The 24,879-nt window shown below is 37.7% G+C and overlaps 1 protein-coding gene and 1 non-coding gene across 3 annotated transcripts in view; both read left to right on the top strand.

Moving 5' to 3' along the window:
- LOC135202209 (mucin-2-like) overlaps positions 1-24,879 on the top strand; it is a 360,342-nt gene that overhangs the window by 304,989 nt on the left and 30,474 nt on the right. For both annotated transcript variants that reach the window (XM_064231469.1, XM_064231477.1), the window contains exons 3-12: positions 422-498; positions 3,126-3,201; positions 3,896-3,978; positions 5,775-5,902; positions 6,464-6,531; positions 7,076-7,249; positions 8,858-9,027; positions 17,894-18,112; positions 18,535-18,793; positions 19,527-19,667. In XM_064231469.1, coding sequence (XP_064087539.1) covers positions 422-498; positions 3,126-3,201; positions 3,896-3,978; positions 5,775-5,902; positions 6,464-6,531; positions 7,076-7,249; positions 8,858-9,027; positions 17,894-18,112; positions 18,535-18,793; positions 19,527-19,667 — 1,395 coding nt within the window. The remainder of the gene's footprint in view (positions 1-421; positions 499-3,125; positions 3,202-3,895; positions 3,979-5,774; positions 5,903-6,463; positions 6,532-7,075; positions 7,250-8,857; positions 9,028-17,893; positions 18,113-18,534; positions 18,794-19,526; positions 19,668-24,879) is intronic.
- Positions 22,688-22,799, top strand: LOC135202318 (U6 spliceosomal RNA). The gene has a single exon (XR_010311715.1). It is a non-coding gene; the product is annotated as a U6 spliceosomal RNA (small nuclear RNA).

Genomic DNA, 24,879 nt, shown 5'->3' on the forward strand with positions numbered 1-24,879 from the left:
GCCCCTCCCGAGTTTTCGTTGTCGATTTTTTTGAGGTTCTTATTTTTCCCGCATTGCAGTTTTTGTCTTCTTAGAGAGAGAGAGAGAGAGAGAGAGAGAGAGAGAGAGAGAATAATTTCATATCGTACGACCAACCTTTATTGCGGAATCAGCGTTACTGTTTTAGACCTATCTTGGTCCCCCCAAAAGTTAATCCTGGCGACGAAATAAAAGGTTGCCACCAGCGCACAGCTGAGCCTAAATCCAAATCAAACCTTTTTTGAAATGTCCCTTTTAAAATGTGTATCCTGAATAATATGTGCGTCAGCACACACATGTGTTTTCGTATATAATAGGAGATCCTTTTTATTAGTACTATGAAGTGTATGTGTAGGCATTCTGTGTACTCAGCTTTCTTAAATTAATTTTTTTTCCTTTTCAGGATGGTCACGCCCATGACATTACTTTAGGTCTCACTATAAATGATGAAGATATTTTAGTAGATTTACAGTTGCAAAGGTGAGTTTGACCTCGTTATAGTAACTCCAGTTGGAATTTATATATATATATATATATATATATATATATATATATATATATATGCAAAGCTGAGTTTGATATATGTATATATATATATATATATATATATATATATATATATATATATATGCAAAGGTGAGTTTGACCTCATTATAGTAACTCCAGTTGGAATTATATATATATATATATATATATATATATATATATTATATATATATATATATATATATATTATATGCACGGAAACATTCTAAATTCATCATAATTATTTCAAATGTTTCGTATTAACTTTGTTACATCATTAGGGAAGCTGTTAAATAATGAATAGAATTACTTTAAAAATCATTCAAAAAATCAATGAAATTCATAAATTACAACACAGATAAAAAAAAAAACCGGAAACAAAAGCGAGACCAAAGACCGCTAACCAACCTTATGCAATGAAGGCAGAAGACAGAAGGAGAAAGCATAAATAAAAGTGAACTCGGGTACAATTGTGTGGAGGAGGTCTAGGTATTTATTGGGGAACCATTTTAATAAATAATGATTTCAGGATGGGCAGTTCATATACATTGCTTGTTTGGCCTATGATACAAAAATCACTTCTTTCGATATATAAGTTACAATTTTGTGAGTGGTTTCTTATGTTAGAATGGTCGGGATTGGAGGGCCTACAGCCAGTACGGAATCCTAATCCCTGATGAGAGTCGATTCTGACCCACAGTAACCTCGTGGATCCAACATAATTCCCTGTTACACTTAGGGCAAGTATATTTGTATACCACGTTGGAGGTCAAAAGAGGGTCTAATCGATCTTTATATCTGAAAAAGGAACCGATTGTTAGGAGTTTATTGGGATTAATTTCAGATTAGTGGCACCATAATGTTTATGAATAATTTTTGTGAATTTTTTTCAAAAAGAGTTATCGTGTAAAAAAAGAAATAGGGTCTATAAAGCTACTTTTGGTATTGTGCAGGGTTTGGCGATATTAGCGGATTGTTTGTTAAAAAGCTCCGTATGTTTCTTAAAAAAACAATCCGCTAATATTGCCAACCCTGCACAATACCAAAAGTAGCTTTTTATACCAAATTTCCTTTTCTACATGATATCTTTTTGAAAAAAAAATCACATAAATTATTCATAAACATTATGGTGCCATTAACTTGAAATTATTCCCAATAGATCCACTAACAATCGGTTCCTTTTTCAGATATAAAGATCGATTAGACCCTCTTTTGACCTCCAACGTGGTATATAAGTATAATTGTCCTAAGTGTAACAATGTTGGATCCACGAGGTTACTGTGGGTCAGAATCGACTCTCATCAGGGATTAGGATTCCGTACTGGCTGTAGGCCCTCCAATCCCGACCATTCTAACATAAGAAACCACTCACAAAATTGTAACTTATATATCGAAAGAAGTGATTTTTGTATCATAGGCCAAACAAGCAATGTATATGAACTGCCCATCCTGAAATCATTATTTATTAAAATGGTTCCCCAATAAATACCTAGACCTCCTCCACACAATTGTACCCGAGTTCACTTTTATTTATGTATTGTCATTCTGTCTTCTGCCTTCATTGCATAAGGTTGGTTAGCGGTCTTTGGTCTTGTTTTTTTTTCTCCCCTTTTATTCTGTGTTGCAGTTTACGAATTTTATTGGTTTTTTGAGCAATTTTTAAAAATAATTTTATTCATTATTTAACAAATTCAGTGATGATGTAATTAAGTTATTACGAAACGTAGGAAATAAAGAATTATAATGAATTTAGAGTGTTTCCATGGCCCACTTTCATGCTATGTGTCCTACTGGCTGTCGCCTACGTCTGTCTTTATATATATATATATATATATATATATATATATATATATATATATATATTTATATATATTTATATATATGTGTGTATGTATGTATGTATCTATACTATATATATATATATATATATATATATATCTATATATATATATATATATATATATATATAAATCGAGCTACAAATGTCCTTTAATATCTAATTCTCTCTACATCGGAATTAATATATTGAATTTGTTGGTTCGATGGTTCACGCTCGTCAGCCGACAAATTTCTTATCGACTAAAAAATGCCCCTCGGTTAACATATAGTATGAAAATATATTAATTCCGAGGTAGAGCGAATTAGATATTAAAGGACATTTGTAGCACGATGTATGTATATAAATCTTGGTAATGTGGTATGACTCATACTATATATATATATATATATATATATATATATATATATATATATATATATATGTATGTGTGTGTGTGTGTGTGTGTGTATATATATATATATATATATATATATATATATATATATATATATATATATATATATATATATATATAATATATATATATATATATATATATATATATATATATATATATATATATATATATATATATTGTGTGTGTGTGTGTGTGTGTGTGTATATACACATATAAACGTATGATGGTATTCGCATGTGAAGTTAACTACTTTACGTGTCTCTTCATTGTGCCCTGAAAATATATGTTTACTCTTCTGTTTTTCATGAGCCTTCCAAGAAGAGTGATATTTGTTTTTTCTTGCAGGGATTTGTTACCCAGAGATTATTTTGAGAAATATTACCACAATGGGTCGCAGTACATCCAGAGACCAAGCGCCGGGGTAAGATTGTCTTTTTCACTTTTTATTTTTTTTTATTTTTACTGACGTTATTGGAAATGCCTTAAAGCATAAGGGAAGGCACTGTGTCTGCTTATACTGATGGACTGCAGTAAGTTGCTAGCATTGGACTGGACTCTTTTCAGATTTCAATACGTATAACCCTTTAAAAAATGAAGCTTAAGAGTCTTCAGAATTTAAAAATATAATTTATGATGATAGTCTCTTCTAGTGTTGTTTTATACTTGGCCATTTTTTTTCTTTTGTATAAAGTTTTTACTAAAGTTTCATTGCTTTTATTATGTTATTGATTGGAAGAAGTAAAATTCTTGTTATGGCCATGGGATAAGAATCGGCCGAATAATTCTCAGGGAATCCGGCACATAAGACTCATCAAGATATAGGATTAGATAATGATTCCAAGCTTTAGAATATTATGTATCTGGTTTTCCTGACTGACAGCATACCTTCCTTTCTTTAAGACGACGTTTCTCCACCATTTTCCTTTCTATCATTTTGTGACTGTTTGTGACAGTGTACACTATTAATACAATATTGTCCCTTTTTTTGTTCTTTAATCGACACACTGCTTCTCAGTATAGGCTAACCTTAAAAAATTAGGCAAGTGAAACTGTTGAGGGTATCGAGTGTCCTACCTTGGTGTCGAATCAACCTTTGGCTTTAACTTTGCTTCCAGGATGTTGATCTGTGCCATTATCAAGGAATAATTCGAGGGCGAATCGGGTCCTGGGCTGCGGTCTCCACCTGTAGCGGTTTAAGGTACGAAGTGCAGTCTGGGTCATTGATGAGACTTCTTGTTAGAAGGTGGAGCAGCAGTTTTCACAGAAGTGCTCCCAAATTTGGAGGGATACCTCAATTCTTTAATAGCACCTTAGTGTTTCCTTCCCTGAAAAGTTAATAGAACAATCAACATTCTGGTATAACATTTTCAAGTAGGAGTAATAGCTGTAAAGTAGTAGTATGCTCATTTTGCATTAAAGGTGTAGTACATAGGAAATGCGCTCAATTGATCTTAATTTGGGACTGCAGGAACCAGCGAGTGATTAATTAACGAGATCTGTTTCATTCCATTTCCAATGGCTATTACAAACACATAAACAAGTATATTAGAAAAAAAGAGCAAAGAATTCTTTGCTCTTTTCTAATATACTTGTCACTACAAAGCCTTGAGATCTCCAACTTCAAAGAAAAATGAAGAAATCATGATGTCTGGTAGTGGGAAACAAACCTCGTCGTGATTATGGTATTGCGGGTTCATTTCTTGCTATCGGACTTCACGATTTCTTCATACTATTTCCTTGAAGTTGGAGATCTCAAGGCTTTGTAGTGACAAGTGTATTAAAAGAGGGCATTGTGGCTATTACAATTACATATGTATCTGGTAAACATGAACAGTAGATTCTATTTTATATATATATATATATATATATATATATATACATACATACATGTTTATGTATATGTATAGTATCTGTATTTACAGTGGTCCCCCTTATGTATTTGCGGGGGATGCATACCAGACCCCCCCGTGAATAGTTAGAACCCGCGAATAATTGGAACCCCTATAAAAATGCTAAAAAAGCCTATTTTTGTTAGTTATAACTCAAGAAAAACCCACTAAAAATATTTATACAGTTCTTTTAATAGTTTTATCACAAAAAGTGCATTTTATGATGAAATTGACAAAAAATCAGGCATTTGTGGACATTTCTCATAGAAAAATACGGCGAATGTGCAAATTTTCCGCGAATAATGCTGGGAAACGTTCCTAAGAGAGATCCGTGAATATGTGAGTCCGTGAATCCGGAGAACGTGAATACGGGGTGTCCACTGTATATCTATATCTTATCTATATCTATATCTATATCTATATCTATATCTATATATATATATACTTATACTATATATATATCTATACATAATATAATATATATATATATATATATATATATATTATATATTATATATATATATATATATATATTATATATATAATAACAGGCAGTCCCCCGGGTGACGACGGGTTTTTGGCTTACGACGTTTCGAGGTTAAGGCGCTTTTCAATTATATTCATCCGAAATTATTTCCAGGGTTACGACGTCTACAACGCTCATCTGGCACAAGAAATATGACACCAAAAATACAAAATAATCAATATTTGAAGATTTTTTGATGAAAAATGCAATAAGAATGCAGTTTACATAGTTTTCAATGCACCCAAAGCATTATAAGTAAGGTTTTCTTAGGATTTTTGACGATGTTCCGGCTTACGACGATTTTCAGCTTACGACGCATCTCAAGAACGGAACCCCCATCGTAACCCGGGGACTGCCTATATATATATATATATATATATATATATATATATATATATATATAATGTGTGTGTGTGTGTGTGTGTATACTCCTGTATATGTGTACCTTTTATGGTTTAAGGAAAAGTGGAAGGAGAAGGTAATTTTAATTTATGGGACAAAATATTTGTACATAATATTATTTTAAGGGAGAGAATGCAAACTGATCAAGGCTGGATATATTTTAATTGTGTTTTTCAGCGGTGTGGTGTTTGATGGAGAGGAAGTCCATTACTTGGAACGCATTCCCGATACGACAGCAGCTAATATAGAGAGTCCTCATTACCTCTTCAGACATTCAGACGTCATTCCACAAAATTATTCTTGTGGTCTGTATCAGTGTCATTTTCCTCCTTTTCTTTGTGGTGGTTTTTCTTTTTAAATACAGTAGCGTAATAACTGCATTGTGTTTGTGTAAGTTTAATTTAATTTTAGCCTCTTAAGAATACTGGGTCTTAGTATAGCTTGTGCTTTTGCCTTTATAGAACTGATATAATTGTGACGATCATTATTCAGTGAATAATAATGTCATGTTGAGTCTTACACAGGAATGGAGTTTACTTAACAAGTGAAAAATGCAAAAGTACTCATGTAAAGGTGCTCCTACAGAATGTCTTAAATGGCACACTTATAAACGTGCTGTGGAATGCACGTATTTTACCAATAAAAATTGATATTTTACAGTACCTTGAGATATTCTGAGGTTTCATAAAATTATATATTTTTTTTATCATAAACTAGGTTGGCAGGTAGAAATGTCATAGCTCATGGAATATAAGAATTGTTCTTCACATCACACATTTCTCCTTACCTGGTATCACCCATATGTACTGTTTTATTGCCCACAATGTGATATTTTATATGATTCTTTTTGTATTTTTCTTCCTCAGGATACTCAGGGAAACCTCATCCTGTTCGTGACCTTTTTCATGATGAGAACTTTAAAAGATTGCTCAGAGTGAGTAAGAAGAGAACAGAATGTTTTCTTTTCATAGTTATACTCAGCTTTGAAATATGGTTTATATTGGTTATGTGGGACTGGCATGGGTAATACGTACATACTAGTAATTATGTCCTCAAACTTCATGTTTGGAGCTTTGCAGCAGCGATTTTTTCTAGGGTCATATTACTCCATATGTGTTACTGGAAGCACTCACTGTATGCTCTAGGTTTCTATTTCAGGTATAGTAAGTGTCATTTATATTTGGACTTACTTGAGTCAATGTTTAATTTCCAGTATATGATAGCAGTGCCATTGAAAGTATGTTTTCAAGATCAGTGAAGCATTTGATTATTTTAAATTCAAGATTTTTCAGAAACAATTATTTTTTTATGTTAATCATTTGAATTGAATTCTAGAAAGCCTGTCATTTGTAGAAATTCCATTTACTGTTATCGTAGAGTCCTGTGTGTATTTTTCCAGCCAGTACTTTCATTTTTCTTTCTTTGTTGGTAACAGGTATAATGTTTATAACTAACTATACCCAATTTTTTTTATACAGTACAAGCGTAGCAGTGATGGTAATAGCAACATCCGGGGCCCTTATAATGCCAATGCCCTTTCAAGATATGTCGAATTGGTTTTGGTGGCAGACAAGTCCGAGTATGAAAAGCATGGCCACAAAATTAAGAAAATATATCAGCGATGTAAAGACATTGCCAATATAGTTAATGCGGTAGGTGGGATCTTGTATATAGTGACTTCTTTCTTCGCTTTTGAAACGTAGTGTTGTATTGCATTATGTTACTGAGGATTTTCAGTCCATATTGCATTATGGGTAAGTTTCAGCTAAGTTGTGTTACTAAATCTTTTGACTTTATGAGAAAGACACTTTCCACCCTTATTTAAAATGTCACTTGTAGTTTACACAAGTTTACACTGATAAATACTATATGTATATTTGTTTTATGCTTGATTGAAAGCATTCATTCTTGACAGGTAACTTTTCAGTGGTTACTCCATCAAAATTGAGCTCCAAGGGAATTATAAGATAAATACAACAACCTTTTGTCAGGCTAATAAAAAATGCAACAAATATAATCAAGACTATTATAAAGATGGTGACATGTTTTAAAGTTTACCTGGAAAAGTCATCCTGAATAAAGAAAATCTTAAATATTATTCTGTAAATATGAACATTAGAAATATCACTTTTTGTCATGTTTGGAATATGGAAGTTGTCTTCTTAGCATATTAGGTTACTACAGAATCTATCATAAAATAGGACAGTATTCCATATATTTATCAAATTGTTGCAGTTGACATTTTATCATTCTTTTCTATGTAAATGTCACTCCAGTCACCCTCACCTTATTTCTGATAAAGATCAGATCCTATATTTTGTTATTCATTCTGGTAATCTTTCAGAAGCGCTTTTCAAGTATCTGTGAATTCTTCCAAATCATATTTTTTTGTGTCTTCTAATACTACCTGACAGTGTACATTGTATCTAAATGAACTTTAACATTATAAAAACAGAAAAAAAGGTGTACATTATATTTCATCTGTGATGTGTTTTAAAACATTCATCAAGTGGATTACTAGACGATTATTTAGTTTTTCTCTTTGCTATTAAGTGCTTTACCAGATATATTTGAACTCTGATGGGTCTTCTGCTTTGCAATTTTTCAACTCATTGCTAGCTGAAATTCATATAGTTTATCTTGTGCATCTAACACTGATTCTTTTGCATTCTGTTCTTACTTCATCTAGCTCTTTTCTGTCCTCATTATTCTGCAGTTGAAGATATTAGTACCACATTGAATTGTCTCCCTCCTGTGAAATGCTTCGAACTTAACCATTAAGCTTGTACTACTGCACTGTATTACCTGGTCTCGACTTTTTTTTATGCCATAATCTAGTGTCCAAGTTTTCTTACTACTCTCTTGTCATTTCTTCCTTTCTTGTTATGTTTTATTTATTCATTTTTACCTATATCCTGCTTATACACAATTATCCACATTCTTATATCAGTATACTTAGCACATACCTAATATACAGAGGAAGATTCATCGCAATGTGTAAATATTTCTGGAGAATGCGTGGTATAGTATGATGGAAAAATTCCCTATTTATATTGGAAAAAAGGAGACATTGATTTTCTGTAGTTCTTTTGCAGTTACTCCATAGCTGTTTCAAATCATGCAAAGACTGTATGCATAAACAGTAAATTTTTATTATTGTATTTTTGTTTCATTGTTAGTGCTGTATCATTTGATAGCTGATTATATTTTATAGTATCTCTGATGAATTTTATGATCTTATATGATTATTTTCCTTGCAGCTATACCGACCGCTCAACATATTTATCGCTCTGGTCGGAGTAGAGGTTTGGAAGGATGAAGATCAGGTTGAAATCTCGTCTGATGGTGACAAGACGCTGACAAATTTCCTCAACTACAGGAAAGTGAGACTTATCCGAGAACACCCGAATGATAATGCACAATTGCTTATGTAAGAATTGTTCCAGTTGTACAATATTTTGTCTCAGTTCATCTCAGAGTTGGCTTGAATAGATTTTCGAAAGCTCATTTTGCATGTGTTACCTACCAAGTACTTACATATAGCTGAAAGCTTCCTACCAAGGTAGTAAAAAAAAATTCAAATTTTGTGGTGGGGCCACCATCGCTAGTGTAGTTGAATAGGACCTACCCACTTTCAGGAATGATGGGTACAAAACTGCACAGAGAATCAATTCGTTTGCTGCTGGCTCCTGACTAACATCGGTGGTTTTTGGTAGTCATCTCTCGTCATTTTCTTGGATATTGTTGCAAAAATTATTTTCAAGGGAATTAACTTGTTCACAGTATAAGGATTGGGATGAATCTAAGTGGAAAGCTTTGAAATCTCATTTGGATAAATTAACTAGGGATAGGAAGAGGAAAGCAGCTTTCAGGGCTGAAAGTAGAGTGTCTGTAGAGGTTCACCTAAAGTAGTTGAGGAATTATCTATTCCTTCTCAACCTCCTATCACTTGGCCAATCCGTAGCCCTCCTACACCTTTACCTGCCAGTCTTGATTTAAAGTTTGATAAGAAGTTTTTTTTTTTTTTTTTTTTTTTTTTTTTTTGCTGATGCAGTTATGGAGTTGGGAATTTCTTTTAGGTCTTTGGTGGAGAGGGCATCTCTCAAAAGTGATAGTATAGTGCCTAGTAAGAGTGTTGTGATTTCTGAGAAGGTGGCTGTTCATCCCACTGGTTCTCCTATGAAGGTCACTCCCCTGCACCAGAGAGAAGACATATTGGAAGTCCAAGGGAGGCTGGTGGGGTATGCCCACAGACAATTGCCCCTCTCAGTTGTGCCTGTTGATCATACCCAGGCGTCGACAGAGCGCCACTGGAAAGGTATCTCTTTCAGTGCAAACTGATTGTCATCGGATTCGGTGGACTCTTCTCCAGACAGGAGGCATCATCGCCGTAGATCTTCAGTCTCCAGACCCCTGAAAAAACATACTGTCCCTGCTGGCAGTTCTTCTCCTCCCGTTAAGAAGTACAGGAGATCAGTGATGTCCTCAGCCCTCCTATAGCTTCAACGTTTGTTCTGCAGCTTGTCATTCACCAACTTGGGATAGTCCAGAGTTGTTATCTGGTTTAGAGCGAGTTCCGTCTTGGAAGCACCTGGATTTACCTGGTAAACACCCATCTTTGGCAATAGATGCTGCTTCTGCTTTTGAGCGCCTGTCTCCTTCGTACCCTTTGGCGCCCGCTCCTGTTTGTCTGTCAGCTTATTTGAACTGCTTGGCACCCACACCTGGTCGCTCGCCACCTGCACCTGTTCTCTCTTCGTCATCTAAGAAGGTTCTTAGAGTGGTTGAGGGGTGGCTAGCCAGTAAGATGGAACAAGGGAAAGTTACATCTGTGTTCCCTCCTTCAAAGCTTATTAAGAAGAGATATGGTTTTTACGTTACAGTTGAAGCTCCTTCCTTGGGGGTTTCTGCCTTCTCCTAAGGGGACTTCTCCGGTCTAGTAGACTCTATGAGATGCTCGGCGTTTGCTGCACAAAGATTTTCTTCTGCTCGCCTGAGTTGGACCATTTGTCAAGAACCTTTTTATGGTCTTAAGACATTTTTAAGCTTTCTCGACTGGACAGAGGGTGCTCTGATGAGAAAGAGTGACGATTGCCCTTGGCCTATGGAAGACTTGGCTTTTGACTGGCTCGGAGTGTTGTCCTGTGTGGAAAAGGCAGTAAGGGATGGATCTTGTGATATAGTCTCCCTTTTCTCGATGGGATACATCCAAGGGGGTCACTTCTACTCAGAAGTCAGCACTCTCTTATTCTCACCATTCAACAAGACTCATTCCTCAGAGTGTGGTGGAAGATGTTCTCTCGGACTTGCAGAAAAAGTCCACCACAGACTTGTTAGCACAGTCAACCAGACGACCCAAGGAACCTGTGGCTTCATTGCCCAAGTCTTTCTCCACTTTGCAGTCTCAGCCCCTTCGAGAGGGGAAGAACTAGACCACAGGTAAGACCAAGAACTAACTTGCGCCCTTCCTTGAGACCAATCAGAAAGTCATCGATCAAGTCAGCTTCTAAGAAGTTATCTGTCTGTCCATGCCCCAGTGGGTGCCAGGTTCCATTTTTAGAGGGACTAGAGGTGTATAGGGGCAGAACCCTGGATACTTCAGGTATTGAGAGAGGGCTATTTAATCCCTCTCAAAGAGAAGTCGCCATTAGTTACTTCTACAATAGCTTTAACAGTGTACATGGTAGGATCTGAGAGGCATTTGGCCTTCTCTCAGGGGGCAAAAGCACTTATCTGCAAGGGAGCAGTGGAAGAGGTGTTAGACCACAGCTCAGAAGGGTTCTACAACCGACTGTAGTCCCCAAGTCATCAGGGGCTTGAGGCCTTGAATTTCTTTGTTGTCAAGAAGAAATTTCATATGGTAACCAGTGCCTCAGTCATGTCCTCTCTACATCAAAGGGATTGGATGGGGACTTTGGATATGGAGGATGCATATTTCCACATCCCCATTGATCTGGAGTCACGGAAACTTGTTCGCTTCATTTTCTGGGGCAAAGTTTTTCAGTTCATGGCACTTTGCTTCGGTCTGACATTGGCCCCTCAAGTATTCACTAGGGTACTAGCCCCTCAATGAAAGTGGCTTCACCTGCTGGGAATCAGCGTCTCATTATACCTCAGCCATTGGCATCTTCTTTCACCTTTGAATAGACAGTGCATGGAGTTTGCAAAAGAAACCCACAAAATCACTGTGTATAACGTGTTCACTTATAAGTATTTACATTTTATTTTACTCAACACTCGAGTACTTTCAGGCCCTATCTGTGGCCCATTTTCAAGAGATGTATAAGTTGTCAGCCTGAGTCAAGGCCCTGCAGTCTTCTGGAACTTCTTCTTGTTGAGCCATCATGTATATGATGGCTGTTCTGGTTTCCTTGAGAGTTACTAATCCCCTCTTGTTGCTCTGATATCCTGAGTTGATGGTCAGTGGGATTAACCTTTGTGGTAAGTGAGCGATCACCAAAAGTCTGTTGGGCAGAAAACCTAATCTCCAGGTCAGAAGGGTCAATCTTAGCTTCTTTTAATATCAAAGCTTGGCTTATGGGATCTTCTGAGGTAAAACCTTTGTTTCCTTCTATTACTTTCATCTCTCTGATGAATGCTCCTTCTGCTACCCTCCTTATAAGTAAACATGTTATACACAGTGATTTTGTGGGTTTCTTTTTCAATCTTCAGAAGAAAACTGAAAGAAGTTTTTGTTTGGTTCATCATGTACCCACAGCAACACTTCAACAGAAGTACATTGCAACAACTGTATGAAGTTGCTGGAACTCAAGCTGTTCATTATGCAAGAAATAAGTGAATGTTTGAAGAACAAAGTGTGTCCAAAAACATATGGCAGGATTGGAAAAAAACCCTGGAGTGGAGAAGCATTCAACAGTTTTCAAGAAGGATACATCAAGGGTCAGTTGCAAGAGATTAGGGAGAAGAAAGAATATGCATTTACTGGTGTAAGGAGTACAGAAACCACACTTCAAGAGACCATAAGGGGTGAGTGGTACAAGCAAGTTGTTGGGCAGGTCAACAGAGTAAACTTTGATACAAATCGTAACATCGTCAACATTACAAATAAGTTTGAGAGTTCAGTAATTCTGTTTGGATAAAATTTAGCAATATGGATAATATAAAGAATATCTCACAGATGATGTAGGGGGGTGGGTATGCATAGTCAATTGCAGCAATTGTGGAGACAAATATGTTGGGGAATCGGGTAGGGGAATAAAGACTAGAATCAAAGAACATAGAAGGGCAGTAGTACAGCTTGACTCTCAGGGGAGTGCTATAGTTAGGCATTGTTGAGAAAATTACCATAGGATAGATTTTAAAAACAGCATATACACAAAAAAATTAAAATCAGTCATAGGAGTGTAGTAGAAGGAGCACTCATCAGAGAGATTAAAGTAATACGTAGAAGGAAACAAAAGTTTTACCTCAGAAGATCCCATAAGCCAAGCTTTGATGTTAAGAGAAGCTAAGATTGACCCTTCTGACCTGGAGATTAGGTTTTCTGCCCAACAGACTTAATCCCATTGACCATCAGCTCAGGATATCAGAGTAACAAGAGGGGATTAGTAACCATCAAGGAAACCATAACAGCCATCATATAAATGATGGCTCAACAAGAAGTAGTTCCAGAAGACTGCAGGGCCTTGACCCAGGCTGACAACCTACACATCTCTTGAAAATGGGCCACAGATAGGGCCTGAAAGTACTCAAGTGTTGAGTAAAATAAAATGTAAATACTTATAAGTAAACACGTTATACACAGTGATTTTATGGGTTTCTTTTTCAATCTTCAGAAGAAAACTGAAAGAATGTTTTGTTTAGTGCATGGAGTACATGAGAAAACTCCTCCTTTTAACCCAAGAACCGGGAATATTGTTAAATGTCAAGAAGTCCCAGCTTATCCCAACACAGAAGAGTCTGTATTTGGGCATGATTGTGGACTCTCAGACTTTTCAGATTTTTCTCTCCCCCAAAAGAATAGGCTCTTGCCTTCAGACAGTCCAAGAGTTCCTCAATCTAAAGACCTGCCCAGCAGCATAGTGGATGAGCCTTCTTGGAACTTTAGCATCAGTGGAGACCTATATAAAGCTTGGCAGGCTTCACGTGCATCTGCATCAATATTATTTAAAGGTAGTGTGGTCCAGGAAGACTCAGCCAGACTCTTTCGTCTTCCCCATCTCCCAGGAGATCAAGACGGCCCTTCAGTGGTGGTTGTCTGTAGACAGACTTCAGGAAGGGAAGGCACTTCAACCTCCGAACCCAGCCCTGAAGTTTTATTCAAATGCATTGGATCTGGGATGGGGAGCTAATCTAGAAACTCAGAAGGTGTCAGGCAAATAGATGACAGATCAGAAAGCCCTCCACATCAATGTGAAGGAGTTGTTAGCGATTTTTCTCAGCCTCCAACATTTCTCTTCTTTGGTGTCCAAAAAGATAGGAGCATTATTTGCAGACAACACAGCAGCCCTGTCTTATCTATTTTTACGTATCGGGGCCTCCTATAAACCGAATACGTAAAAGGGAAATATTACATATATGGAAATGCAAAGTAACTGGATTTTAACTTACCTTAAAAAAGGGGGGTTTTTGGTATTATTATTTTAGGAGAAAGAGGTTGCCAGGAAACTCAGCTAATTACTTTACATACATTTATTTACAAGAGGCCGTTGAATGGCCTGGGAACAGTAAATGCAACTTGTCCCACGTGGACCAAATCTATCCCACAATAAGGAAAAGCTAGCCATAAACAGATGTGTAACAAGGCTGGTTTCCGAAAGGGGTCATTGTGATCTTGGTTACTGTAAGGAAGCACACGAGACAGGACACGGACTCAGCGAATCTGGAAAAGGGGTTCCAGATTAACTCAGTGTAAAGTAAAGACTTCTTGCCCAAATTTACAGTTACTCACTCTGTCTAACACACTGGGGAGGAGCTCTTAGTGTTAAATGAAATATTCAATGACTTCATTTGTCTGGGATGATCACAAAAGGGAGACATGTGGCCACAAGGCAGTGAAAGGAACAAAGGGATGTTCATTTGAGAATTAGGAGTTCGAATTTGGAAATGAAATTCAGTTTACTGGACTCGGAGGGAAAGGACTGGCAATATGACTGTATCACAAGATGTACCTGGATGCATTGTTGGAAGTGGACCTTTGTAGAAACCTGGGATCTGCTTTGTCTGAGGGTTGGGCACGCCAGTAGCGCCGTGGTAGGCCTAATGGGAAGGCTGGTTGGGACCTCTGCCCTAGGTCACGGACTCGAGTGGACTGAGGCCGAATGCATGTGTGAAGCTTGGGTGTTGGGGGTCAGCTTATCCCCCTTCTGGCGGCATTCCTGGAAACAGAGCATATTGCAGGATAAAAGATCTTAGGAGTAGGCCTACAAAGTACTTAGCTACCTACACACTCCCTTTTGGGATACGTCCCTAAGGTTGACAGGAGTCTTTATTCCCCCTTCCCGCAACTAACGGCTGGCGCCGAACATGCCTGTTCTGGCCCGAGTTTGTGTTTCCCTCCTAAAATCAGCTGATTTAGGTTAAGAATGGCTGCTCTTTTAGGACTAAAATAAAACTGAATTATACTGTGAAGTCGAGGCGTTCAATATCTGTAACAATATGCAAACAAAGAGGCACTCACTGCTTCACTCTGTACCAAACAGGGAAGGACCTTCTTTTCTGGACCTTCATCTCTGGGCAGGATGACAACAAGTGACGATTCTTACTCATTATGTGCAGGGAAGACTAAACGTCCTAGTAGACGAATTAAACAGAGAAAATAAAGTCCTTCCAATAGAATGGACAGTAGATCTCCAAATATGCTCAGGTCTTTGGAAACTTTGGTGAAAACCACCACTGGATCTTTTCGTGATGGCAAAGAACCACCGTCTTTTGAACTTTTGCTCTCCAGTCCCAGATCCTCTGGCATGGCTGACGGATGCCATGCTACTCAACTGGAGAGGTCTAGATCCTTATGCTTTCCCACCATTTGCTCTGATAAGGGAAGTAATAAACAAATTCTCCACACACCAGGATGTCCCCATGACACAAGTCTCCCCATTCTGGCAGAGAAAGGAATGGTTTCCAGGCCTTATATGTCTACTAGTGGACTTCCCAAGGCTTCTTCCTCAAAAGAAGTCACTACTCAGACAGCCACACTTTTTCAGATTCCATCAAGAATTGTCCGTTCTCGGTCTGACAGAATTTTGACTGTCAGACGGCTGGTCAGAGCGAAAGGCTTTTCAAAGCAAGCTGCAGAAGCCATTGCTAGATGTCGACGACCTTCTACTAGGAGGCTTTACCAGTCAAAGTGGCTGTATTCAGAAGTTGGAGTCAACAACATAACATCTCTTCATCTGAGACCACTATAGCCCAAATTGCAGAATTTCCGATATTCCTGAAGTCCTCCAGAAAGTTATGCCCCGCTACCATTAAAGGATGCAGGGCAATGCTAAGCTCCATTTTTAAACGTAGAGGTTTCGATATTTGCTCCAACCAAGACATTAGCAATCTAGTTAGATCATTTTATATGTACAAATCGGAGAGAAAGAAGGTAGTCCCATGGAATTTGGACATGGTACTTTTGAACTCCTCTGCTCAGTATCTCTCAAGAATCTTATGAGAAAGACTCTCTTCCTGGTAGCACTGGCAGTGGCCAAAAGGGTCAGTGAGCTACAGGCAATAGATAGAAAGGCAGGATTCTCACAGGATTACACTGTCTGTTCTCTTTCTTTAGGATTTCCCACTAAAAACAAGGATGTGAACAAGCCTTGGCCTCATTCGTTCACTATAAAAAACCTGATGGACATCCTCAGACCCGAGGAAGAAGGAAGACTCTTATGCCGAATCAGAGCTCTAAGATGTCATTAATCTTTGGTGTTCTGTGCAATCTCAGTTTCGTCTGATGTCAAAGAACGCTATTTCCTTCTTTTTGAATAGTTTAATAGTTGAGGCACATTCTCAGCTTCAGGAGGATGTCCTGCTTTCCATTAATGCTAAGGTGCATGAAGTCAAAGCTGTTACCACTTCTCTCACCTTTTAGGCATAATATGTCACTAGAAGGGATAATGCAGTCTAGATTCTGGATATTGAGATCTGTGTTTGTGGTACATTATTTGAAAGAAATCGAAACAGTTTTCAAAAATTGTTGTATGTTGGGTCCTTTGTTGGTTGGCGTGATGTTGGGAGAGGAAGCATAGGGGGCACACGTGTCCCTCTACTGTGCGTGATCCTTTGTTTAAGGTGTTGAGTTAATGGGGAGCCGGGGGGTACTAGTTACCCGGATTACCCTCCAGTTTTTGTGGTAGAAGGTATTTGGTTTTTTAGTGTAAGTGACAATGTTGCTTTTTATCTGGTCTACACCCAGGTACTTACCAAGTAATTACATCATTGGAGCCCTTCCCTCCTCCCCACAGATGGACATGGCAGGCCAAATGAATTGGTTCTCTTTGCAGTTTTGTACCCATTTTTCTCGAAGGTTGGAAGGTCCTATTCATCTACACTAGCGATGGTGGCGCCACCACAAAATGTGAATTTTTTTTACTGCTGTGGTAGGAAGCTTTCAGGTATAGTATATAATACTTGGTAAGTATATATAAAATCTAATTTTATTATAAAAATGTCATTTTGAACCTTTTTTTTTTATTTAGCCTATCTTCTGTCCCTGTTGTAACTCCTTTATTTTAGTGTTGACTTGCAGTGTTAATGTTCATATCATTAATTTTTTGTGAATACCTCACTTTGGAGATGACCGGAGTGAAAAACGAAATTAAATTTTTTAACTTTTGGCCATGCAGAAGACCTAGAATTTAGTAGATATCCATCTGTGCAATATTTTCAAGATTATTAATATCTTAAGAGGGAAGCTAGAGTAATTTCATACAAAATGCAGTAATTTTTATAGCATGATTATGTTATGTGTACCTGAGTGTATGTGTATAGTGTACTTTATACAGTTTTCTGTATCAATACAATTTTCCTTTTAATTACTTAATTGCTCTGTGAATAAAGCTTAATTTTAAGCAGTTTTAATTTTGCAACTACAAACTGCATTTGTTAATGGTGCTAAAACTTCGAGTTATAGCTCTAGCTCTGAAAGTATGTCCATAAGTTGAATATTTAGGTAAACATATTTCATGCATTTCATTTTGGAAATACAAACATATCATTTTGAAATAATTTTTGTAACAATTTCATTGAGCATTTTCCTTGTTTGTTCTTGCTATTGTTTGTTATTTGTCCTGTACTGAAGGTTCAGTATTGTGTCTCATCTCTGAACTGTTGTGTTAATTTTCCAGAGGAACACAGTTTGCTGCCGGTGTTGTAGGAAAAGCTTTGAAAGGTCCAATTTGCACTTATCAGTATTCTGGTGGGGTCAACATGGACCACAGTGATACAGTTGGTTTGGTGGCTACAACAGTTGCTCATGAGATGGGTCATAATTTTGGTATGGAGCATGATACAGAGGAGGAGTGCGAATGTCCCGATAAAAGATGCATCATGGCCCCTTCATCAGGGTAGGTATTAATATGGCAAAATTGTAGTAAAAAATAATGGAAGTATCTGTACATACTAATAATAAAAGTTGAAGGAAAGACTTTAAAATGACTATTGAGGACAAAGAAGAAAGTCAAATTAAAACCCTAGATATAGGAATTGTATAAAGGAAAAAAAGAGAATTATAAGGAGAGCAAACTGTGGTATCAAATATAGATTGAAAGGTACTTTTAGACATGTCATTCAGCTTATAATAGCTACAGTAAAAGAAAGGAAAATAGTAAACCTGAGTGTAGCTGGTGGGTCTGGAATATATGATTTAAGCAACATAAAAAGAAATTACACCAAACCAGCCGTCACCAAAAAGATTATATATGGTCATATGTTTTGTGGTCATATGTTTTGTTTGATGTCTTCTATTTTATGTTTTTCTGGTTTTCAGCTCAAAGAGTCCAACACATTGGAGTAGTTGCAGCTATGAATACTTAGCCTTATCATTTGAACGTTCCATGGATTATTGTCTGCGAAATAAGCCCACTAGTCTCTTTGATTCACCTGTGTGTGGCAATGGATTTGTGGAATCTGGAGAACAGTGCGATTGTGGATTGCCGGATTACTGCACTAATCCTTGTTGCAATGCATCTGCATGTATGCTGTATGCTAATGCAACTTGTGCAACAGGACACTGCTGTGACCTGGAGGCAAGTTGTTAATGTTTGTGCATTTTGTGAATGTAACTGAAAAGTTGACTTTCATGTCCAGGTTTTCATCGTTATCAGAATTAATCTTAGTTTTCTTCAAGTCATATTTTGTCAAAAGAATTTTAATTTTCAAGGAATTGAACTTGATTAATATTTGCCACCTAACAAGAGAAGGGAAATTTACAGTAGTAGCATACTATAATCAGAATTGATAAAATACTGATACTGATACTGTAATGAAACTTGATAAAGTTTCCCATCCATATGACAGAAATGTGGGTTATTTAACTGATTCTTTTCGGGGAAGTATTTATTTTAATCTGTTGGTTATCAGTTATGTCCAGATTCACTTTTGTATGAATATGTATACATACATACAATTGAATATTTATGAGAAAAATATTTCTGCTTACCTATGGAGTCCACAATTGTTTGCAATTTTCTCTCATGTTTCAATGATAGTTTCAAGTTTAGTCTTTAAGATATGTTCACAATTTAATTTTGTGAATAATATTTATTACATCAGTGTGGTGTTAGATTTTGATTTTCTTTACAGATAGGAAATGATATAGAAAAAATACTTTAAAAAGTCTTATGAATCTTTCATTCCCCCATCTTTCAATTGACAGAATCATTGTTTTTGCCCTGTTATACCTCCCAGCCTCCAATGATTCTACATCAGGATGGTTTTTTTTCCTAATGTCTTAATTATTGTTTAAATTCTTCACTACAGACTTGTGGGCCAAAACCTGCTGGGGTGCAGTGCCGTGCCTCCGTCCATGAGTGTGATTTGCCTGAATACTGCACTGGTCATTCTGAATATTGTCCTGAAGATGTTTTCAAAGCTGATGGGCATCAGTGTTTAGCAGGACAGGTAATATTATGAACAAATGAGACTCCAGAATCATAATAAAATGCATGATTCAGGCAACTGAGGACAATTATTTATGCTCACACATACCGGCATGAATGAATATCTAGTACTGAATGTTTGTGTATAATTATGTATTGTTTTATTATTTTATATTTTTATTTATACAGAACTTCTTTGTAGTTACAAGCCTGTTTTTTTTAATTATACAACTGACTCCCGCCTATTTGCGGTTCTGGATTCGCGGCTTCACCTGTTCACAGATTTTTCTATGTAACGTATATCCACATTATTCGTGGAAAATTTGCCTATTTGCAGAATTTTTCATAGGGATATATTCACTAGGTAATTACTATACATGTAATTTCATATTTTTGCAACTAAATAATTTTTTGTGATAAACTATCAAAATAGGCAGTTAAAGCCATATTTACAAGGGTGTTAAGTATTTGTGGATTTTAGCTATTTGGGGGGTTGTGGTCCCTATTTTCCTGCAAATCCTGGGAGTCAACTGTAGCCTAGAACAATCTATTTTTGGAAGGGTTTTAAACCTATTAGTGTTCAGTTTTATTTACTTGTTTATGTTTATTTTTGTTTTACAAAAGAACCAGTTGCTAGCTGTAACAATTAGGGGAAAATTGGCTAAATGAATTACTATAAAAGAGGAAAAGTATGGCAGACTTACTTGCTCATATAAATGTCACCAAAGCCCTTTCATATATTGGTCCCTTTTGTTCCTCGAGGATGTGCATGTTTAAAGTAATTACAGCATATATAGGTGGAAGTCATACACTACCAGACTTCAATAGATCAAAATCTGTACTAGAATTGATATGTGTTTGCTACTTTAGGTAAAGGTACAATAAATATTCATAGTTCAATCAATGTAGTCCTCTTGTTCATTATGGCATTATTTACCACAGACTTGATATTGTAATGTTTCTTGCAAGGTTTCTATCTTACAATAGACTAATAGAATTCATGTATACTTTGCAGCCTTGAGTTTCTTTGTTGATCTCAGACCATTATCTGAAAAATTGGGCTATGTGTTCCAGGTCCTTCCTCCTACCTAAATTAGTACTTGGGCTAATGTAAATATCAGTTTTATATAAGAAACTTACCAAGTAATTACATAGATATACGTAGGTTCCACTCATGTGGCAGCTTAAATTCTAAATTTTGCGTGTAGCGCTTCAATATAGTTTGCGTAAGTAACGGCCTGTCCCACTAACGGAATATTGGAACAACCTAGCAGACAATCCTCATTCATTTCCTGCCGTCTGTGGTGGCAACACCTGGTCTGGCTGTAGCTTTATTCATTATTTTCCAGTTAAATTAACCAGCAGAATGTGTATATTATACCTTTCAAGCTGAAGTCCTTCAGGATGAGTTTTTCTCATTTTGTTTTTTAGTTGATTCATTAAATCATCAACAAACCGAAGCAAACAACACCAATAGCATTTGTGTATGTTACTTTTTTCTTTATGCATTACATAACTTTTGCAATTCATGAATTGGTTTCTGACTACAGGCTAGTGGCGAGGTGCTGTTAATGGTTTTACCTTAAAGTATTTCAGATGTTACATTCTACTATTATCTATGCTCTAGGCCATAAATTAAGCAATGTATGATTTGTTTATAGGCCTTAGGCTTTGCACAAGCCACCAATAATTGCATTGGATTGGAATAATTCTTGGATATTTGGTCATTTCATTAGACCTGTAATTTTTACAATTATGATTTATTTACCAGACATATGCTTCCTGTAAGCCTGGATAGATAAATTTTTGACATAAACTTCATATTTTCCTTTGCAGAATAACAGAAAAGTGTTAGGGCAGAAAGTATTAAGGAGAGAATGGGGTATTTTGCTGACAGCTGCAAATAGGTGTTCTCGTTAGTCGAGTTTCAGCTTGTGCTATACACCAACTATCTTGCTGGCTCCAATCTTGGGTGCCAGCAATGCCTGCACCTTCTCTCATACTCTTGGTCCCAGAGGTGACCACCCTTGCACCAGTTCTCTCCTACTTGCCATAGCACCCTGGCTCCCTTGCTTCTTTTTCATACTTTTGCCATTTATGTGTCTTGGTTAACAGATGTTAACTGTGTAATAGTGAAATGTAGTACAGTGGAGGAAGTGGCTACTCATCCCTCGATGCTCCTAAACAAAGGTCCCTGTCAGACTCCCATGCACTAGGGAGGAGGCATACTGGACACATAGGTAATCGCCCCCTCAGTTGAGCCTGTTGTAGGTCCCAGGTATCGACAGAGCCACTGGAAAGGTGTCTTACGGATGTGCAGTGAAGGAGATGACTATCTGGCTCCTCGGACTCCTAAACCTAGTCCCTGTCAGGCTCCCATGAACAGGGAGGAGGCATACTGAAGTCCATTGGAGTCCAAAGGGGTTTGCCCTCGTGTATTTACTCCTCAGTTGAGCCTGCTGTCTGCAGTTCTCGACAGACAGCCATCGGGAGGCGTCCTTAAGGATGTGCATTGTTTGTCCTTTAGTAGTGATGTGAATCCCAGTGTGAACAGATACAGATCTCAGTGTGGACATGTAGTTTAATGGCGCTTTACAGATGTATTTCAGCCGTTAAAAAGGCAGAGCTCCCAGTTGTCGAGCGCCAGTATTTGGTGCCAAAGAGCTCCCCCTAATCTGAGCCCCCAGCAGTGTCAGAGGACTCTTGATCTTGAGTGCCCAATTGTCCAAGCACTGAATTGTCTGAGCGCCCAATTGTCCGAGCATCCAAGTGTCCGAGTGCCCTGGTGTCCACCTGTGTCTTTGCTTTTTAGACCTGAAATTAATAATGTATTAAGTTATGCAAGTGAAGCATATAGGCTATTTGAACCTAGAACGAATTGTAAAGTCAGGTGAGAGAGCATTTGGACATCATTCACCAAGACTATACAGATTATTGCTGGAAGTAAGGATCATATAAGAAGAAAGGGGAAGCACCTTTTTTTTAAGGGACATATAAGGGCTCGACAGAAAATAAATAATCCCTGTGGAGGGATGTACAGTAGTACTTGTTTGGGCAGTACATATACTAAAATTGGAACGATACAGAGAAGATTAGCATGGCCCTCGTGCTAGGATAAAACCAAACAAAGTGAACAGTGTGCATCCACCTGTCTGTTTAGAGCTAGAAGCCCCTCTTTAGCCTGGTGCCTGTTCTACCTTGTGTGCCAGTTCCAATTGAACAGGGACCAAGTCAACTCCAGACAAGGTCATCTGTGTCAGAGTTTGAACTTTTGAGGGAAGTAACCTCTTTTGTTTCTTCTCTAGTCATGCAAGAAGTTTTTTCATTATTGGAACTGGGCTTTTGTTTAAAGGAACAAGAGAAGTGTCTTTTATCTTTCCTCCTCCTAGTGTCTAGACAGTATGTACTAGGCCTTCTGTTCAAAATTTTTGGAAACCCAAGTTCTCTCACTTTGGCAGAAGATGAAGGTCAAGAGGGAGACGATCCAGATGGTTCTTTCACTCGTTCTCCCAAGACAGTTAGATACAAGCATGAATATGCCGGGGGTTTTCTCCAGGTCCCCGTCCAAACTCCACAGTTTTTGTAGTTCTGTCTTTAAGGACAGAGCTCCCCAATCAGGAGTCTGTGTTGTGGTCTCTCCGTAGGACTTCAGGCCCTCTTCCAATTCCTAGCTGTTCCTGCATTTGTCTTCCCCTTTTTTCGGGGCATAACTTAAGTTTTTACATGTCGACTGACTTCATCTGCTGAGCCTAGTTCTAGTCTTTGTTTCAGCACCTCAGTTCTAGCTCAAGGAGCACACTTGAGGATGTCAGGGACTCAGTCCCCAAGAAGATTGGAATCTCCACTTATACTTTGGAGAGTGAAAAGCCTTTCTCTTATGGCTCTAGTACTACTTAACCTACCGTACATCTAGACTATGGTAGTTTATTTAGATAGGACCTCAGTCCTAACAGCTCTGCATAAAGAGGGAAGCTGGATACAATATTCCCTCTAGACCAAACAGCAGAGTTTTCCTCAATTGCCAGATAGCTCTTCTAGTCACTTGATTTTTTCAGACAATTAAGTTTCGTAGGACGTACTGGGCCATCAGAAGCATGACCTTTCAATTCCCTGGGTTGTCGGGATCTGATTATTGTATGAAGCAAACCAACCTAGGACCTATTGACCTCTTCAAAGAACCTTCGCTTTACTCCAGCCATGGCTTGGGCAACAAGCACCGTGCTGTAGACGGTCCTCCTCGCCTTACGCCCTTCTATATGATCTAGGAGGCACAAAACAGTCTCGGGCTCAGTTTCCAGTTACTCTCTTAGTCCATTCTGGTACATGTAATAGCACAAGAACCTGCTACGGTTGTTGGTGGACTTTCCAAGATTTGTCCTACAAGCCGTGTCATCTCGGTTAACCTAGCTTTAGAGATTGCACCAATGGGGTTCGATCTTGCCCAGACATGTGCATGACTGTCTGGAGAATTCTTTTGAAAAATTTGTAAGGTTATTGCAGAGGCTTTTACAAGATTCAGAAGTTACTCTTTTCCACCGCCTACAGACTTAGTGACTGTCTTCCAAAAGCTCGTGTCTCGGACTCCTACATGTATTTTTTTAGGACATCATTAAACTAGCTGTAGAACACCTCTTTGTTTCTGAGAAGATCTATGCTCTCTTGCTTTTCTTTAAGAGGTACCAATCTATGCTTATCTCCGGTTAAGCACAGAGACCTGAATATTTCATATTTTCAGAGAATTTCATCTTTTCAACCACCCCTTAAGTCATTTGACATGCCCAGCTAAGAGCAAAAGATGAGGTTTCCTCGTTTTCCTTTGTTTTAGCCAAGAACAAGCATCCATCCAAGACCTGGATCTATTCTTTCTCCCTTGGAGCTTAACGAACACTCTTGGCTTTCAGAAACTGTCCAGCTCCAAATTCCTAACTGGCCCGGCATCGGTCAAGAACCCCCTCCCATCTGACCAAGATTGCTTTGTCCTTCACCCTAAAGAGATTTTCTCTCTGTTACACTAAGATTCAGGAAAACAACTTTGCCTTCTTTTAGTGAAGGCTTAGAACATCAGAGTAGCCTCTGCTTCCATAGATTTCAGGCTCACATGCCCTCTTACTACCATTCCGCGTCGACCTACTGGAAGTAATATCGGCCTTCACGTCTCATTATCATGAGTGAAAACCAAACCACATGCTCTGATGGCACCAGCTACAGTCTGTCTCTAGCTAAAGTGCTTCCAG

This window comes from Macrobrachium nipponense, chromosome 23 (assembly GCF_015104395.2).
Source record: "Macrobrachium nipponense isolate FS-2020 chromosome 23, ASM1510439v2, whole genome shotgun sequence".
NCBI lineage: Eukaryota > Metazoa > Arthropoda > Malacostraca > Decapoda > Palaemonidae > Macrobrachium > Macrobrachium nipponense.